General features: G+C 40.9%; 3 protein-coding genes across 5 annotated transcripts; 1 reads left to right on the top strand and 2 right to left on the bottom strand.

The window, feature by feature from the left end:
• On the bottom strand, positions 1–10,604 carry RB195_012719 (uncharacterized protein; the record flags this gene model as incomplete). 2 transcript variants are annotated; one of them, XM_064202223.1, is made up of 17 exons in its annotated part: positions 1–29; positions 1,213–1,374; positions 1,906–1,987; positions 2,207–2,285; positions 2,339–2,439; positions 3,141–3,219; positions 3,273–3,324; positions 4,366–4,398; positions 4,457–4,582; positions 4,664–4,738; positions 5,816–5,869; positions 6,150–6,268; positions 6,325–6,468; positions 6,527–6,689; positions 6,744–6,810; positions 8,235–8,300; positions 10,557–10,604. In XM_064202223.1, 17 exons carry the CDS (start codon positions 10,602–10,604, stop codon positions 1–3), a joined length of 1,479 nt encoding a protein of 492 aa, XP_064058103.1. The 2 variants fall into 2 exon arrangements, with proteins under 2 accessions (XP_064058103.1, XP_064058104.1); XM_064202222.1 differs by lacking the exon at positions 10,557–10,604.
• Positions 10,605–11,181: 577 nt separating this feature from the next.
• Positions 11,182–13,042, top strand: RB195_012718 (uncharacterized protein; the record flags this gene model as incomplete). Of its 2 annotated transcripts, XM_064202221.1 has the most annotated exons (8): positions 11,182–11,236; positions 11,297–11,486; positions 11,545–11,698; positions 11,747–11,908; positions 11,965–12,020; positions 12,075–12,329; positions 12,397–12,726; positions 12,787–13,042. In XM_064202221.1, 8 exons carry the CDS (start codon positions 11,182–11,184, stop codon positions 13,040–13,042), a joined length of 1,458 nt encoding a protein of 485 aa, XP_064058101.1. The 2 variants fall into 2 exon arrangements, with proteins under 2 accessions (XP_064058101.1, XP_064058102.1); XM_064202220.1 differs by having other exon boundaries at positions 11,545–11,908.
• Positions 13,043–15,931: 2,889 nt separating this feature from the next.
• RB195_012717 (uncharacterized protein) lies at positions 15,932–19,135 on the bottom strand (the record flags this gene model as incomplete). The annotated part of the gene is made up of 8 exons (XM_064202219.1): positions 15,932–16,069; positions 16,169–16,261; positions 17,115–17,279; positions 18,051–18,199; positions 18,270–18,414; positions 18,478–18,627; positions 18,780–18,903; positions 19,107–19,135. The coding sequence occupies 8 exons, from the start codon at positions 19,133–19,135 to the stop codon at positions 15,932–15,934; spliced, it is 993 nt and encodes a 330-aa protein (XP_064058100.1).

Below are 19,135 nucleotides of genomic sequence, written 5' to 3'. Positions count from 1 at the left end.
CTAGCCGACAATTCGACAACGAAGAGAACCTGAATGTTTTTTTTTCAGAATTACAAATTATTGAAAGATTTTAAGCTAAATTTCGAAGAGCTTAAATTTTTCGTCGAGAAAAAGCTTGAGTACACATTATTTGTATGATCGTAGTAGTTACCATAAGTCTTACTAATCGCACAGTTGACTACCTCACCTCACAAGGCAAGGAGTGACGGTTCCAAGCGCTCGGAATTGGGTTGGGGAAATAAGCTTGCTGTTTACTCCCATTGGCTGGGGATTTTAAAAACTATACGATTGTCTACTTGAATCTATGTGATCTTTAAACTAGTCCTTATCTCTCTAAGAGATGAGCTCCAAATTAAGAACTGTCTAACTTTTCCATTCAGCTATATGAACCACATCTTTAGAGCTTAAATTGAGCGATATTTGTCTTTGCATAAATAATATTAGGCTAGCAACTAATTTCTATTTCACTTTTAAGATTTCGCTCTAGAAATTAGTTTACTTGACCTGCTTACCTAATGCTATAAATTATTAACCTATCTTAGTACTAAGTAAGTCGGGATGGAAGGGAGTCTCAACGCGTCCACTAGACTCCAAGAAGATGATGTTGTGCTGCTGGTGGAATGTCAAGGAAGTCATTCATTGCGAGCTCCTGCCAGATGGTTGTACCACTAATTCTGAGAAGTACCGCGAGCAGCTGGACCGTGTGGTTGCAAAGCATAGGAAAATAGGAAGTTTTTTTTTGGATAACAACACGCGCCCGCAACCGAAGTTGACTCAGGTGAAGCTACGCAGTTTCGACTGTACCATACTTCTTCAGCCATCATACCGTCCGGACATTGTCCTGTCCAACTACCACTTGTTCCAATCTCTGGCTCATCACTTGGAAGGACGCCACTTCTTTGATGAGGATGAGCTCAGCACGGATCATTTAGGTCATTCTTAATCAAAAGTCCCTGGACACCTACAAGAAGGAAATCCATAAACTGTTTGAACGTTAGCAACATAACATCGATACCGATGGAGGATACTGCAGTGATGGAGGATACTACAATGATATGAAAATAAAAGTGTGAGAATAAACAGTTTGGAAATTAAATGTTGTAAAGTATGACAGAAATTAGTTGTATGGCCTATTATTATATTGCCATTCTGTACAGAAGCTTGTGTTATCACTTAAAAGTCTAGAATAACATCGTAATTTCAATTCCAAACCTGACGATTTCGCAGTAAACTCGAAGTAGGATGGAGCTGTGCTCAAAACGTTCCTGAAGATGCTTTCGCCAAATTCTTCAATTTGTTCGCCAGACGCTTCGAGCAGTGTGCCGTTGGATTGGCATATTCCTTGCGAGCAGTCTTGACCTGATCCCTCCTCACCTGTACAAATACGGTCTAAAACTAATAAGTATTTCCCGCAAAAAAAAACTGTAGCATGACTCTATACAATCTGCTCTTGCATTTAAAGAGCTGAATAAGTGAAGCCGTAGCGATTTAACGCAGAAGCCTGAGGCATCTTAATCATTGATACTGATCACATTTAGCATATAAAAGAATGGAGTCATAAAGGATGAAAGGATGGAGCACCTGTCTTTAATCAATCCGCTTGGGATGCGCCACCACGTTCGCTTCAATTCAGAATTGTCTGAGGTTTACGAACGCGCAATTACTTTGTATAAGGGTAGTAATAGAATAGATTCTAACTTCCTAACGATTGTGCAGACACAGTGGGACCTCTTTCCGACTGCGCTACAACCGCCCAATGGAATCATACAGCAAAATTAGGTCGAGAATAGGTATTTATCATATACTAGGAAATTGTACGTCCACACTTCATCCCTAACTGGAATCTCATTGGATATTCAACAGCATCCTTGAGGAATTTAGTCTTCGAAAGAAACAACAACTAACCAAACGCTTCCAATTCCGTCGAATTGTCGTCTCTAGGTGTGTCTAGAGATTTAGAAACCTCTGCAAAACCTGCTAGTTCTTCCTGAAATGAAAATCATTAGATTAGCAACGGGAATACGCTTCACAACGACTTCACAAAGACACCCTAGCACTCGATGAAAATAACAATAGATCAAACAGTAAGTTCACGTCCCTGGTCTCGTAACGATTGCAAAATAATTATAATAATTTCTACACAATTATTTTTTTGTACACGTAAAACACCCAATGTACGATAGAAAAAGCGTTCGTATAAGCTCACCTCTTCAGTTCCCCCGAATGCACGAAGTAGATTATCGTTGATTCTTGGATCTATCCTATGACGTAACAATCTAGTACCACTAAAACAAAGACTATACAAGTGATTTTGCGCAAACGCTCATCAGAACTCTACCTCGAAAGAAACTTGCAGCTTTCAGGCATCATCATACCAAGAGCCATAAGCGGAAACGAAAACCTTCGTTGTGTTAACATAAGAGGCCGAACTAGTGTCTCCTGCAATAGCAATGGACAATTTCCACGTATTGTTCGATGCACCTTTTTTATTATTCAAAAACAGAATAGAAAAAACTAACGCCTAAAATGTTTTTAAAAATGTAGAAACAAGAAAATTCTTCCCAACTGTCAATGAAAGATCTAAGTGATGGTTAGTAAGATCTGAATTTTGCAAGTACGTGCAAGAAGAGTCCACAAGTCAAAAGGCCATTTATGCTCAAAGTTAATTGATTTATGCTCAGAACATTAAACACCGTAAAATGCCACACATCATTCCTGACTCTCAATCCTCAGAATTTATTTTATATCAGGAAAACAACGTAGCTCCGGTGGACCAAGAAGACGAACGTTCTATCGAAAAGGCATTAGGAATATCCCATAGGCAATTAAAGGATAGGACTGCCGATTCTTTGATCAGACTTGCTCATCGTCTTTAAATGCAATATTTAATTATCTTCGTGCCCTTCGCATAAGAAGAAACTACGATTGGAAGTCTTACCGGCGCCACTCAATGGAACTTGACGGCGCAATTTAAAGAAGAAGAGAGGAGTACAGGTGATACAGGTGATCACATCACAATAATTCATATTGCACTAAAAAAAATCTCAAAAAATATTCACACCCGTAGCTCGATATCCCTTCTTGCCGCTCTCCATACATAAAATCTCATCTTTTAATATGCCAACCTCATTACAACTCACAGATATTAACATCCCAGCATGATTCTCGCACATCATATCGTATTTGCTTCTAATGCAGGACAAGAAACATTCAGCCACTCTGGAATAAAGAACAGTAAAGACCAATTCTAAATCTGGAAAGCTTCTTATCACCTGCATGCATGCGCACTGACGATTTCGAAGTCACGGAGGGATGCGCGCATATCTGAGAAGAAATATGACTCGCTTATGACAGCAATACTCGGTACCTAAAGGCAGCATATCACGAAATTCAGGATGTTAGGATCTTCCCATGATACTGACATTGTTAGCGATGAATTTCACTAGCACGAAGCACGATCACATCCAATTCCCCTTAATTTACCAGGAGTCGAGGATTTAAACGTCTTGTCGAGACAATTCCTACTACGATGCACCTAATGACGTCCTAAGACCGAACCTGCGGACGTACGCGCCGCGTTCGCAAGCGAACGGACAACCAGTGGGCTGCTACACTACTTCTCGCCTCCTCGCTGGCAGGCGATTGTGCTCGTAATCGTTTCGTAGGGCGATTCAGTATGACAAAGCCATTCCACATCCTTTTTTTCTGAATAATTAGGGGAAGTGCGCGTGATCGCGCTCATTCTCGTGAACTAACCTTTAACCATATCTGGTCGTGGTGGGATCCCAAAACCACCAATTTTGTGATATGCTGTCTTTAAGCGGCAGCGCTCGGCAAAGATTCGAGGATCTCTTCACCAGTGGTAAGAGCCAGTAACATAGTTCTCGAGTATCAGGATGAAAATGCTCACCACTTCCTACAAACTCAAAGCATTGGGGCATATGGACAGGAACCAATCAGTCTGCATCACATTCACGTTTGACAGAAAGACTCATACAATCTCAAAAAAAGGGAATGTTCGGCAAACGCCGCTTTAAAGGAGTAGCCAACAGATTTGCCGAGGGTACCATTATTCATGACAGCAATATATGGTCTCATCGTGTAAAAAGACAGCTTATTTCGTCGGAAGTTTTTTTTTAGACTCATTAAGTGAGGACTCTGAGTTCTTCTGATGTCTCAAACTTTTGGATTTGTGAGAAAAACTGGGCGCTTTCACTGTGAATTAAGATGTTCCGGCACCTATCTACTTTAGGAAAGATCTCAATATGGGAAAGTTCTTCTAACGAAATCTCAAGAAGATAATTATCAACCAGGAGATTCTCTTCAAAAGAAAAACAAGAGAAAAGAAAAAAAAAGAAGACTGACCTGGCTGGAATATACTTAAATCATTAGACAACCCTGGAAAAGGACTTTATTCTGCAACGATTCGTTGTGTGGATGACAGGATACCGCAAACCTAGCCCGTTACTTGACTGAGGTTCCGGGCCAAAATGGAATAGATCGGGTTCAAAAGGAATGGGTGAGTCGCCGAAAGCGGGGGGATGAAGTGCGGATTCCGTGCGGAGCAATTGGAGTGCTTCTACTGGAATACACACTCTATGTAGTCTAATTGAATACACTTCAGTAAATCAACAATGTACTACAAAACGACATTATCACCTACCGAAACGATTCGTGAATGACGTCTTAGAAATCACTTCCATTATGGACTTTTTGGTCTCACACTGGATATCGCATACTAAAACGCTGACGATTAAATAAGATCAAGATCATGACAACCACATCTTTCCCCTACTAATAAAATTCTTAGTCCCTGTCCAAGTAGGAAAGGGATCACACGAATTGTGGATTATTTCTCAAAATGAAATGTACAAGCGACAACGGCAGTTGTTGGAAAGGCAAAAGAGGAATTGAAGCGATGAATATTTAAAATTTTAATCAGTGCTACTCTTGTACAAAGCTAAATGCACCTAATCTCAAATGATTTATGAATGACAAAAATTTGTCTTCTAAAAACCTAGCGATATGAGGGATGACTCAAAAATTGCTTAGCGGTGCTAGATCAGCTAATGAACGCTTGCAACGTTTTCATGTGTATTTTTCTGGCAGATACATGACAACAAATTGACAAATTGCAGTTTTCTGTGCTGATGTAGAAGTGCGCACGACTTTTTGAGCTGCTACCACTTCCCCTAATTTTTCTTTATCTTTTCGTATGGAATAGAAGCATAGAGCTACTTCGTAATGCAACCGTTTGCTCTTTGCGTAGATTTTAACAAGTTCTTTTTTCTTTTAATACGACCACACATTTACCAGTGTATAGTCAGGTCGAAACGACATGAAGCACAATGCAGTTACGTAAGAGGTTGCGTTCGAAGCGATGCGGTTGAGATAGCGATTCTGATTGAGGTGGGACCACTGCGAACAGCACAAGTGAACTGTGGTAGCGGGTTCCCACTTAATCCTAACCTTTACACCCCACCGCACCGCTTCGAGCGCAATCGCTTACGCAATTGGACCATGCTTCATTTCGTTCTGACTCTACTATAGTTCGGCACGTGACGGAATAACCATGAGATTGTCACAGTCAGCCGCTATTTAGGTGTCCGAGACCTCGAATGAATTGTGAAGTTGTTCAACGCTTCCTTTCTATCCGAAAAACTGAAGAAAAACATTTAGAAAAATACATGACCGGAACGGCAACTGTCATATTAGCGCTTTTGCTTTGCATTCATCTGCCAGAAAAATACGTATGGAAACGCTGTGAGTACTTATCAGTCGAACGTTAGTTGCAAAGCTGAATTGAACAACTCACCTCCTTGAACAGAAAGTGCCTGACGATCGATGCATTTTATGGTAGCATTGAAAGCTGCAAAACGAAGGACCCACATCAAATTAAAGCCGCTGACTACAGTACAACATGCGACATGGTATAATCGGGTGAAAACGACATGAAGCTCGATGCATTTGCGTAAGCGGCTGCGCTTGAAGCGGTGCGGTGGAGTGTGGCGGTTAGGTGGTCGTGGTGGGACCCTTGCCAGCACCATCCTACGCCGGAATTCTCGATGATCCCACCGCACCGCTTCAAGCGCAGCGCAGCTTACGCGATTGCACCGAACTTTATGTCTTTCTGATTCGACTATATGAACCTTTTCCTTGTTCAATGCACATAAAGTGAACTCCAGAAGTGACCACGTCGAACATTTCGTTATTCTCTCCGCATATTTCGCGCTGCTCGGCAATGCACATCTTTGCGTCTTTGTATGCTCTACAGATAGTGTCAATGTTTGGAAATGCGAAATAAATAATAATAAGTGAACTCACGCGCAGGTACTATGATACTTATTTACGTAGTTGTCATTATTCAGAGCACCCGCGATTGTTTGTTGTAGCGTCTTGGCGCATTCACGTTGACACGGAGGCAAAGCATCCAACTCTTGAGCGAGCGCTTTCCCAGAGAACAGCGAGCTAATCGATTTCAAAGTAGAAAAAAAAATAGTGCAAAACACGTTGAAGTAGTGATTACCTTGGAGTGGGAATGGATTGAACAACATCTTTAAAGGTCGTGGCTGATGTGCTCTGTACAGGATCAGGACTTGAAATCTGCTCAGGATCTGACTCAAATATCTGTAGAGGATCTAAATCAAAAGTCTGCAGTGGATGCGACTCCAGAATGCTTGACAATTCATCTGAAAAGAAATATGACAATATTGTTTGTCCAATAGTATTAACAATTGTAATACCGTCGTCGAACTCGCTTCTCGGATGGACTGAATGCGATTCGTGCAAGCGCAGGTTGCTCGACGTTGACTGGAATCAATGACAGTCAATAGAGCAGCTCTGCCGATTCGCGATTTGATTTTATTCAACCATTCAATGATCTCTTAGAACAATTTACGGTAATCGATGTTCCGATCTCGGAACATAACTATTTACAATGTTTATGTTTTACTATGTCCGCTCCTTGTCGCGGATCATACGGGAAGGCGTAGTGCAGTCGGTAAGAGATTCCGCTGTGTCCGCACGATCCATCGATCGTTCGGTTCGAAACTCCCTTAGTCCCACCCAAGTGTCTTTCATCCCCCCAGGATCAATAAGTTGGTACCAGACTTGGCTGGGAGGATAAAAACACTGACATCACACATCGGGTAACACCCGAAGGTATAGGCTAGACACGCGCTCGTTAACCTCAAAAGATTCTGCATTGAGTGAACGCGGTTGAGCATCCTTGGATCGACATCATTCACTCTATCCTTCCTCGATTCCTTTTGGTAAACTTTATCCGCTGGAGTAGTGGCTACTTTTATTGAGTTGTTAACTCATATCGTTAGCGACTTACCTCATCTGGACAATTTCTTCAGAACAGTCACTTACAATTAATTCGGAACAGTCTATGAAGTCGCTCTCATCCTCCCAGACAAGTGCGGATATAATTTATCGACTGCAGAGGGGTGAAAGGCTTGGTTGGCACAGGGAACCATTAAGAGAGGAAAACTTTTCGAGTCACACTTGAAATGCTACCATTGCTGTCCGCATAGTTCAGAGCCGCCCGGGGGCGCCGTTTGGCGGATTTGGTGGTTATTGATTATCCACAGCAGTGCGCTCAATAACCACCGAAACCGCGACCCGCGGGGTTCGGCTGCTCTGCGGGCAGCCTATGCAGTTTTATTTGAAGGCATCACCCCACAAATCTGGGGTGGTACGGATTTCAGGTGGAGTATTCGTGTACGAGATCGTAGATAATTGAGAGGAGGGTGATTCCGTTCATTTTTTCCTAATTTCCGCAGAAAACGGCCCGGGAGATACGTCTTCGAGCGTTCCGGCGCACTACTTTCCACAACGAGTTCGATTGGAGCGCGCCAGCTTTGTGCATGCGCCGCATCTTCCAGGCCGTTTTTTACGGCAATTAGGAAGAAATGGACGGAATCACCCCTCCTCCCTCCATAATCTACTATCCCGTATACGAGTACTCCACCTGATATCCGTACCACCTCAGATTCGTGGGGTGATGCCTTTGAGCATTTGAAGCAGCCAACCATTGTTTGGTTGTTCTCAAGCAAGAAATGATTATCTCAGAATGAAATTGCTGGATACCCCGAGTTGTGTTCTCAACATCCTCTAATTGTTTGTTAAAATTTTTCTCCTAGAGTTATTTCTAAATGAAAACACAAAAGTCTCATTTAGAAATGACTATGAAACATTCCTATAGGTTCGAACTGCAAATCGTTCCTTACCTTATCCACTACTGGAAGTGATTGCACAGCAACAACACTTAAGACTACAGGGAAGAATAGGAGCATCTAAAAAAGGACAATCAATCTTAGTGTGTAAACAAACAAATCACACATATGTAAACATATACGTATGTAGCTGGGAAAAGGAACATTCATTCATAGTTTTCTCAATTTTTAGAATATCACCTTTGCCCATTGACGACAGCGCTTTTTTCCGCGCACCTTGCACGCGGGACAAGCCAATCGACTTTTACGAGCTATGTTTTACATTCTTTTATAATTTCACGTATTCTGCATTCATACTATGAAGATATAGATAATAAACCCATGAAGTCTAAAAAGAACCTCCGAGAAATCAGGAAATAGTGGTAGATAACCGTTGGAAAGTGCACGGTCCACCGGTAAGCCGGATCGTCCCGCACAACCAGAACCGTTGAATCACGGTGTCGTCAAAGTCAGTGAAGCATCTCACCGTTGTTGGAATGTTATATGTTGTTAGATTAGAACAGCTACATAGTCGGGTCAAAACGAAATGAAGCGCGGACAGTTGCGTAGGCCGCTGCGCTCGAAGCGGTGCGGTGGAGACAGCGGTTGGAATCGAGGTGGGACCATGGCGAACTGCAGAGATGGGTGGCAGTGGCGAGGATCCTTACACGATCACAACCGCTACGCTCTTCCGCGCCGCTTCGAGCGCAGCCCGTGTTTCATGTCGTTTGGATCCAACTATAAATCACCGTGAACTCTGCGGGGAGCTTCAAAGGCAGCATACCACGAATCTGCGTAGTGAGAGAAATTGCTGGACCAGCTAGAATGAGGCTGTAGATAGCAGGATCGGGGCTGGTTCTGCTCTCCCTCTCTCCCTAATCGTTATAAAACAAACGGTGTCAAAGACTCTGTTTCCTACTATTTCAGTTGCAACGCGCTATCCTTGTACAGGGCCACATCCAGTTGCGCAGCGGTCGAAAACCAGTGAGTTCTCCTCGACCGTCTATTCAAGTGAAACCTATGAATAGGTTGCTGAGGGTACTAGAACGTATACAAAGAGGAGCATTCTAGCGTTCCTCGCAGGAACTAGAGCGGTTCCCACGCCGTTTCTCAGAAGGATTCGGAAGGGTTTAGCGGGACCACCCTGTTCCCGCAATCTAGAACCCCGTGTCTAGCTCTACCCCCGGATTCCCTCACCACGTCAGACTAGTGGTATTCTGTCTTTAAGTGGCACGTGACTGAACACAAAGTGCACTCGGTATGTTGCGACCGCATACGAGTAAACACGTATCCAGTGCATAGGAAGAGGAGGGAAATTAGCACATGTTATCCCCAGGAGTACGTATGCCGGCACTGATCCGATTGAACGGAGCCCAATTCATGTATAAGACGCCACAGGCGAACAAGTAAGCCATTAGCCGTTACTTTTTCGCTCACTCTTCTACGATGCGTATATATAAGTCATAAGCACTGAAGGGGTTAAAGGTATCACCCAACGAATCTGAGGTGATACGGATTTCAGGTGGAGTATTCGTATACGGGATTGTAGATTATGGAGAGAAGGGTGATCCCGTCCATTTCTCCCTAACTGCCGTAGAAAACGGCCCGAAAGATACGGCTTCGAGTGTTCCGGGGCGCTGTTGTCTACAACGAGTTCGATTGGAGCGCGCCAGCCCTGTGGACGCGCCGCATTTTCCGGACCGTTTTTTACGGCAATTAGGAAGATATGGACGGAATCATCCCCTTCTCCATAATCTACTACGCCGTATAAGAATACCTCACCTGAAATCCTACCACCTCAGACCAAATACCACCTCAGATTCGTGGTGTGATGCCTTTAACAGGCGTTAGTAACTACGAGGGACTCCTTGTTTCATTGGCGAATTACGTAGTGATTTAGGATCATGTCGCTGTTGTCTGAATTGAATCTTTCTGGGACCTCTGTGCTCTGCAGCGATTATGAACGGTGGATTTTTTTTTTCAGAGAGCTTAGGATATTCGATATAATTTAATCTTGAGGTCTAGCACGCTGTAAACAAGGATGAATAGCTTTGTTAGCCTTCAAAAGTTTACAAACACAGCTCTGACACCTAGGTCTTCATGGATAACCAGGAGATGCTGCGACTGCACGAGAAAATTCCATAAAACTCATAAAAATTTATGTTACCGTTGAATATTTGTGACTTTCCACTGATTACTTGACCAAGGTGATGTTTAAGAACTGGAATCGTCGTTGAGGTTTCAGCTTAACTTAGGGGAAGTGAGGCAGGGGGAACAAAAAATATCCATTAAAATAGAGGAAGAAAATCTTTTTCGAAGAAGAAAAGAAAGAACTACCTCAATATGCGAATGACATGGCTGTTTTGTCGAAGTCTTCCACTTCATATTGATTCCCTGCACGGTTTCCCGCCTTTGCTGGAACATTTTTTTGTGACCAACACCACTTCGCCAAGATCAAACTTTTTGTAGTTAATGAAGAAGGAAAACTAAAAAAACTTCAAGGATGACTGGATATCAGTTACTGAACGAATAAGTCAAATATTTATTGCAGATTTCCTCAAAAATCAATTCCATTATTACCTTTTTCCTCGGTTCAGAAATTTATGCATATTTATACATGTAGGAAACTCCCGACATGAAGTCATGTGTCTCCTATATTTCATAGCGAAGTCGATAGCTTCGTCTATTTCGAATTTAAAACATTGGTAAATTCTCGTTTCGTTACCTCTATGAGATCAAATCTCATCGTAGATCAAAAGAAAATGGCGGGAAATGTGTGTATAAAAACCGATCAGACACAGCGAAAAAGCGTGTAACCGCACTATTCTTCTACTCATTATTTTCTGGTCTTTCATTCCAAGATTCCGGGGTTAGGGATGCGCCTCTCTCCTGGAGATTGAATTCTCTCTCCATTAAAAAGTGTTTGTTGAAAAAAACTCTAGTCGCTAGTAATTACAGATAGATGATTTATCTCCGGTTGTGCGTCGCAGTACTTCTGGTCCTAACATCAGCTCACGGTATGTGATCCGTAACTGTTATTCTGATGACCCTTGTAGTGGATCTGTGAAAAATTGCAGGATATGGTGTGCCAGCACGAAAACCATCTCGTTTGCACTTTCCGGTTGTGGATGAGGAGCCGGTTCTGAGTCCAACCGATGCTGATTTGGCTAAAACAGTAGAAAAGCTCTCGAAAGTGGCAGAGCATCTGAAAGAGAAAGTTAAGGAGAAGAAACTGGAACGGAAGGTAGAGGAAGCAGTCAAGACTGGGTAGGTGGTCGTTTTTTGAACGAAGACGGGATTGTGTATCTGTAAGTTATATGTTAAGGTACCCACCTTACGCACCTCCTGAAGAAAAACCAACGGAGCCACCAGCCGAGGCTCCAGCTGAGCCGCCAACCGAGGCCCCAGCTGAACCTCCTACTCAACCTCTTAATCCTTATGCACCTCCTGAAGAAAAACCAACTGAGCCACCAACCGAGGCTCCAACTGAACCACCAACCGAGGCTCCAACTGAACCACCAACCGAGGCTCCAACTGAGCCTCCTGCTCAACCTCTTAATCCTTATGCGCCTCCTGAAGAAAAACCAACTGAGCCACCAACCGAAGCTCCAACGCAAGCCTCAGATGCGGAGACCGTCAATCCTTATGCACCCGCTATGGAACAGCCCGAAACCCCCAGTCCTGCAGTGGTAAGACTCTTCTTTTCAGAATATTTTAAACATGAAACACATCAAATCTCGTTTAGGAAGAGCCAACCACAGTTGTCACTCACCCTACTTTGCCACCAACAACCACGATGAAGTGAGAATAGTGTAGAACTAAGTTTTCGATTTTTCTGAAAGTTTGATTGCCTAGGTATGTTCTTAACCATGAGGCAGCCAGGAAATATTGGGCAACAGCTACGTTCCCTACGACTACAGCAGCTCCAGCAACGACTGCGGCTCCATTCGAAGACGTTCCTGCTCCTGTAGTACCCGAGGAGCCGAAACCGAACCCATATGGACCGCCCGTTGAACAGGCCCCACCTGTGGTCGAGGAGATGGGACCAGTGGAGCCGGAAGTTAAACCAGTTGAGGAAGTTCCTGTGCAAGAAGCGGCGACGACTTCTGCGTGAGCAGTTTTTCTTATCAATAGATGACGAAAGGGGACGAAAGTGTTAGAAATATTTATTTTCCAGCTATGTTCTAAACGAAGACGCCGCTAAGAAATACTGGGCAACAGCGAAGGTTCCAGAAAGCACGACAGTTCCAGTGTCGATGCCTGCACAAGACGTAGTAACAGGCTACAGGGTACACACGAAGAAGCCAGTTGTCCCAAAAACAAAAAAGACAACGAAAGCTAAGCCAACGACCACTACTACAACAATGGAACCACCTACGGAAGCGCCAACAAACCCACCTGAGGTCGCTCAAGAAGAGCCACAGAATCCGTACGCTGCGCCTGTTGAGCCGGAAGTGAAACCAGCTGAAGACGTCCCTGTTCAAGAGATAACGACAACAACGCTAAAGTGAGCTATTTTTGTTCTGTAGGAGTGACGGAGAGGGATAAAGTCCTTTTTTTCTCTCAGGTACGTTCTAAACGAGGATGCTGCTAAGAAGTACTGGGCAACAGCGACATTCCCCACAACGACCGCAGCCCCGGCACCTACCACAACCCCTTCCGCACCGGTTCCTACCACAACCGCTTTCGTACCGATGCCAGCGGAAGATAAACCGGTGCATGTTGGCTACGGTCTACCGGTCGAACCAGAGCCAGAGCCAGAACCAGAACCAGAAACTCTTCCTCCAGCAGATGAACCAGTCAGCAAGCCAGGAGGTTATTAGACAGCTGTGATATTATCATCTATCATTATATATTAACCCAAAAAGAACACAGTACGCGAATATCTATGGATCTCACGATGTACAGATGTGGTTTTACTCAAAGCTGTGATAGTTTTATAGAGAATAAATCTTTACGTTTTTTTACATGTGATGGAACATCAAAAAATTTACACGTTAGTGCGCTACGCAGTACACGTGCTTACAAATACGTTTGACAATTATTTTTTATTTGTTTTTTTACTTAATTATTTTTTACTTATTTTTCAATGTTCATAATTTCATAATGTATTCATAGCTTTGCACGAGCACTCGTCGATGCGGGTGATGGAAAGAGGATCCTCTGCCTCCGGACGTTCGGACGAAACCGTACTGGTGCCAGTCAAGCCGATCATCATTTCGGCGTCGATAAATCGGTACCAGGTTCCGAATTGAAGTAAACACGTTTTTGCATCCCAAGCGTATCCTAACACTATCCACTTTGTCCTCCTAAGGTCAACAGTCTCTTCTTGTACTTCGTCGGCACTTCACATACGTAAAGGATAAAGGAGTTATCATCCCAAACGGATTGATTGTCTGGAGTTAATCAATCCACGTTCACTTCAATTCAGAATCGTTTGGTGTTTACGAACTAGGCTGACTTGAGGCCGAAGTATCAAGTCAGTATTTTTACACTTCCAGAAAAGGAGAGAAATTTATCTACTCCGGAGGGATGAAAGGTTTGGTGAGCGTATTCGAACCTCCGATCGATCGTGTAGACAGCGAAACCTCTTACCGACTGCGCTGCACCCGCCCTATTCGAAGTTATCCTACGTCAATGGTCGGAGATAAGAAATACCTCCGAATTTGTCGAGGAAGCTCAGATTAATTGATTATTTGCAAAATTCTGTTGGATGCTTCTAACGAAAATAGAAACTAGACTAGTATGCTACCTTTCTGATGTTCCCTTTTCCTGAACTTGATAACTGGATTTTTCAGGGGCTACGAATTTCCGCGAACCACGAACATCTCATGATCTGTATTCAGAGTTTATCTTTTTAAGTAGAATTGGAGACGACGTTTTTATAATCCTTCTTTATTCGTTCCAAACGTTTCAGCGAGTTTGCCTTCTTCGAGAGGATGGAATCGAACGAGTGATTTATTCGAATGCGAACACACATTCTTCCAGACAGAAAATCCTGTCTTCTTCCCCATAGTTGGATCCCATACCTAAAAGCGGGAACTGTCGGCTTTTGTCAGTCCTTAGGCTGTGTATGTACAACGGAGGAAAGGTCATAGGAGCTAATGAACGCTTCTGAAGAATTTTTTTATGCATTCCACATTGCTATCCACAAAAGACTTCATATGACCTCTTTTCGATATTAACGGAATCCTTGACTTTACAAAGCCACATTCTCACTAACCACTGATAACCTAACCTATCACTTCTCTTATTATGTGCTATTTGCGAAACATATCTATGCTTGATTTTATATTTAATTATATTTATTTGTTTTATTACGTATCATTTTAATTTAATTTAATTTAACTTCAATTTTGATTTTTCACTGATTTGTTTTAAATTTATCACATATGTATATAAATTTATTTATTTCATTTTTTACATCATATATCCCATTTTATTCTTATTGGCGGATTTTCTGTTTTTTTACTTATGTTCGTCCTTGCCATATCCTTTTGGGACGCCACTGAGCGTAACAAATAAACAAATGAATGAACAAATAAACAAATAAGTAAATATTTAAGTGTGAATAATTCAAATTAGTGCTTAGCTTAATTTGGTCCTTAACGTGCAATTCAGTCAAATTTCCCACGGAACTGAGCTGGTTATTTTTAAAGGATATTGGGTATAGTGCTAAATACATCACGTTTCATTTAGTTTATTATTTATTTATAAGTGGAAACATCATCGAGCGTCCAAATTCCGAATGTTCTATTCCCAAATATTCAAATATATTCGGAGATGTAAGCGCCTCTTCGACTATTCGAGCATCCAAAAACTTCTTTGAATGGATTTTTTTTTTTGAAATTGTGCGTACTACACGTTTCACTCCGGTGTCTTCACATCAGAGAGTTCCCTGTAGCTTCGTTAATCTATTACTTTTATTATATAGTCTATTATAGAGTTATTTATTCAATATTTAATCAAATCAATTGATTTTTTACTCATTTATTCATTCATACATCTAGCTTTTTTATGTTTGCATAAATCCCGAGTACGAAACGAAGAAGAATAATCTAGAATTGTCAGAAAAGGAATTTTAAAAAATGTGGAAATTTCTAAAAAGAAAAAAGTAAGGCAACTAAGAAAAATCCTTCTATAAGAAATTCAAGGGTTTTCTTTCCTGCACTCTTTGAAGTGAACACTTCTTTTAAATGAATGAAACTGTGAATTCATTGTAACATTTGTTAGATAATCGTAATTTTTAGTAAATTTACTTTATTCAATTCATTCTTAAAACATACAGTATGAAAGCTTTACTCAAAGTACACTAATCTCAACATTACCGTGGAAAATACACGACGAAAGCTATTAACACGCTAACCGTACTCGAGTATGAAAGCCTTTAGCTCTAAGAAGAAAAAAATGCACAAAAAAGAAAAAAAAAAACGAAATATGTCCAGATATGTACAATATACACAATTCCTTTTTATACATAGAGTTGAGATCAAAATGATCTGTAAAATGTAGGTCATGTCGACATATTCCACTGGGTCCATAGAATAAAACGGATAGCTGTAGAAAACAACAATGAAGAATGTCAAATGTACGCAGCTTTTCCGTTGAGGAAATATAAATATACATATATGAAATGAGGTTAACATTTAAATTTCAATTTAAATGGAAATCGTGCAATATCTGTACAATGAATGGCCTAAACAGCCTTTCCGCTACCAATGTTGGAAGTAATGAATGTCCTGTACATTCGGGAAAACTTTCTTGAAGATATTTTCGTAGGTGACCAACGAGTTGAATATGTTCGGCTTCTCGACAACTTCACCCAATTCCACATGATCAACTTGTCGAACCTAAGAATGTAGTTCATTTTTCGTGAAAAGTGGACGAAATTCACGGGAAAAGAATTGTCAGACACAGCTGACACCATCTGAGCCTTCATTTAAACCTACCTTTCCGACCATGTAATCCGGCTGAGGTGGTATGTACGGACCTCGCATCATTGTCAGACGAAGACTTCTCACTTCACATCGATCAAGGAACGTCTAAATTAATCAATACAGGTACTAGTAACAAATTTATGTCTATTATAAATTATTGGGAATTATTTTCTAATTTATTTTTATCCTTATTCATTTCTCATTCATTCTTATTTATTTTTATTCTTATTTATTCTATTTTCTTTCTCATATCTCAAGTACAAATGCTTAGCAAGGTTCTTTTTGTAATTTTCTAACAAATTAATCGCTATTAGCACTGCTTCACGGTTTTTTAAACAGTATTGTTTTGTTACGAAGGTATAACGAACACGTAATACTGGTGCGTTTCCGTTATTTTGGCCTACTTTTAGTTAAAATTACTTTTTTTTAACAAAAGAACTAGAACGTCTAAAACTATCCAATCTATTACTCGAATCGAATTACTTTTGGAATTACAACTGCGAATCCACTAAGAGTGTGCTGATCAGCAGCGTTACCAGAAGTCAGATCGCTGTTTACCTCCCGTTAAACCCCTAGAAATAGAGCTAGACCCTGTCGGAGATCGTGAATAATCGTTTTTTTCCGGATTGAAACCACTCATATGTCCCGGTTGGTTAGGAATTGCAGCGCAAACATTTAAAACAAGATTCAGGAATGTATGAAAAATGTTTAAAATATGTCTTCAGGAAAAAAACCCTCAACCTCTGTTTCCCTCCGTGAAAATCTAAAGAAATGGAGCTAGACCCTGATGCAAAATGTGAGTAATCTATTTTTCCTGGATTAAAGCTGATCATGTACCTCGGTTGGTTATAAATTGCAGCGCAAATAACTTGAAAAATACTACACGAATCCATGAGAAAGGTTTAAGATGTCACTTCAGTGTAAGAAACTTCTCAAATGAAAGTGATCAATAACTCACCTGAACGACATCATCAGTAGGATCGAAACCAATGAAGCTCGTATAGGAGAGATGTCTAAAGGTCGATCCACTTTTTGCAATGTCAAGCATACAATCGCAAATTGTCGACTGTGATGCCTCAAATCCAAGGTCGAACGTCATCAGTGACAAGCGTTCCAAATGAATCTGAAAGAAAAAATGTCGGAAACTGACGTTATACTTTCAAAGCTTAAACGAATGCGCATAACTGGGTGTCGGAATTCCAATGACGTGGCTACTTATTTATTTTTCATCAATTTTTATTTATTTATAAATGCTGGAAAAACTCGCCATAAACCATTTGAAGATCTACTGTGATTTTATTACCATCATAACTGCAAAAAATTTTAAGTAGCAAGTAAATGATGGAGAGGACAACATATTTTTGCATGACTAACACAAAGAATGAAATGAAGAATGAAAAAGAATGATACGATATGATATGAAGAATTATCAGGATGTAAAGCTACTACTGGTCCCTCTTAGGTAAGAAAAATGCTAGAAATAATGCAAAGATTAATACGACTTAAACCTCTTCCCAAATAATTCAAAAAATAAAATCAATAGGCTTTCGTAGAGGAGTTGGAAGGTTAAAAATAACAGGGAGAGTCGACAAAAAGTCGAGAAATTTGTGAGAAAGACTTACGAAGGTCGAACTAACTCAGACTAATTGAAAAAAGTGAGGGTTCAAGAGGAATTGAAAAAATTAGAACTGAAAAAGAAATTGATTTTCACCATGAAAACGGCCCACTGACGGCTCATTTTTTGCGAAAAAAAAACGAAATTGATTTCTTCACATTATAAATAAATTTGTCCTTTATGGCTGATTAAAATAGTAGGTGAAAATGAAGAGAACGGAATTTTGCAAAAAAAAAAAGCCTCCGCAATAATAATAGGAAACTGTATACTGTAGCTTACCGGTGATTTTAATGCAACCATTTCCGAGAGTCCTACACGGCCAACCACTCGAAGAGTTTTAACGTTTGCCATAATCAATTCGGAAATTTTTGGAATCGTTTGACCTCCTTTTAATCGTTTCAGTCGCATCACTTCGAGTTTCACATTCTCTGAAAAGAAAAAAATCGAAAAAAAAATCAAAGCACAATTCCCAGAGATGACACAGAGATCAAGACGTACCGGCTTTTATAAGTTGATCCAGTAATGCGTTGAAATTCGTTAGGTCAGCATCCTCAATATTTAAGGAAACTTCCGTGATTGTTCGCATTTTGTTGATGAGGAAAGCCATTAATGTGATTGCCGCCTTAGGTGTAACTCGAGATCCCTGAATAAGAAGGGTCCCACTTTTTGGCCAGGTTCCAATGTCTAAAGGTGAAGTTGGCCGTACCTGAATGTAAATAACAGGCTCAGGAATCGGGAGTTTCTCCTTCTTCAGCCCGCTAATTTTATATTCTCGAGGAGCTCGAATATCCACACGGATGTGGGAATGCTTCGACAAGGACCGATCAATTCCATAAGCTGCCCAGCGGGAAGTGGACTAAATTAATTTCGAAAATTATTGGAATAAAATCTTCCCGAATATTGAACTAAAAAAGAGTCGAAACCTGGGCGAAAATCATCAAAAGTAAATTAAGTAAACAAATAAATAAATAAAAGTACGTAATTTCATCAAGTCTGTGTGAAACTAACCCTCAACTTCATAACTTCTTGAATATTTCCAACAGATGCCACTTTTTCAAAAATCATCGTAAGAACATCATTGTCGAGAGTGACGTTCGAACGTGAACAAGACGGTAGAGCCGTAGATAAATCACTGGAACGATGCAACGAATTAACTAAATATTTTTAATGGGAAATTTTTAATTCAGAGACTTTTTTTTCTAAAAAAAAAAAGGATCTTATTTCAGTGAGTGCAATGAAAAAAAAGAATAAGGAAACAGAAACAGAAGAACTAGAAACAAACAAAAGAAAACCAATTAGAAAAACTAAAAAAAAAAAGAAGAATTAGAAACAAACCTTTCCGCCTGATCCGACGATCTTGACAT

This window comes from Necator americanus, chromosome V, assembly GCF_031761385.1.
Source record: "Necator americanus strain Aroian chromosome V, whole genome shotgun sequence".
NCBI lineage: Eukaryota > Metazoa > Nematoda > Chromadorea > Rhabditida > Ancylostomatidae > Necator > Necator americanus.
Note: the sequence above shows the minus strand (reverse complement) of the source record. Positions and strands in the feature narration are given on the sequence as shown.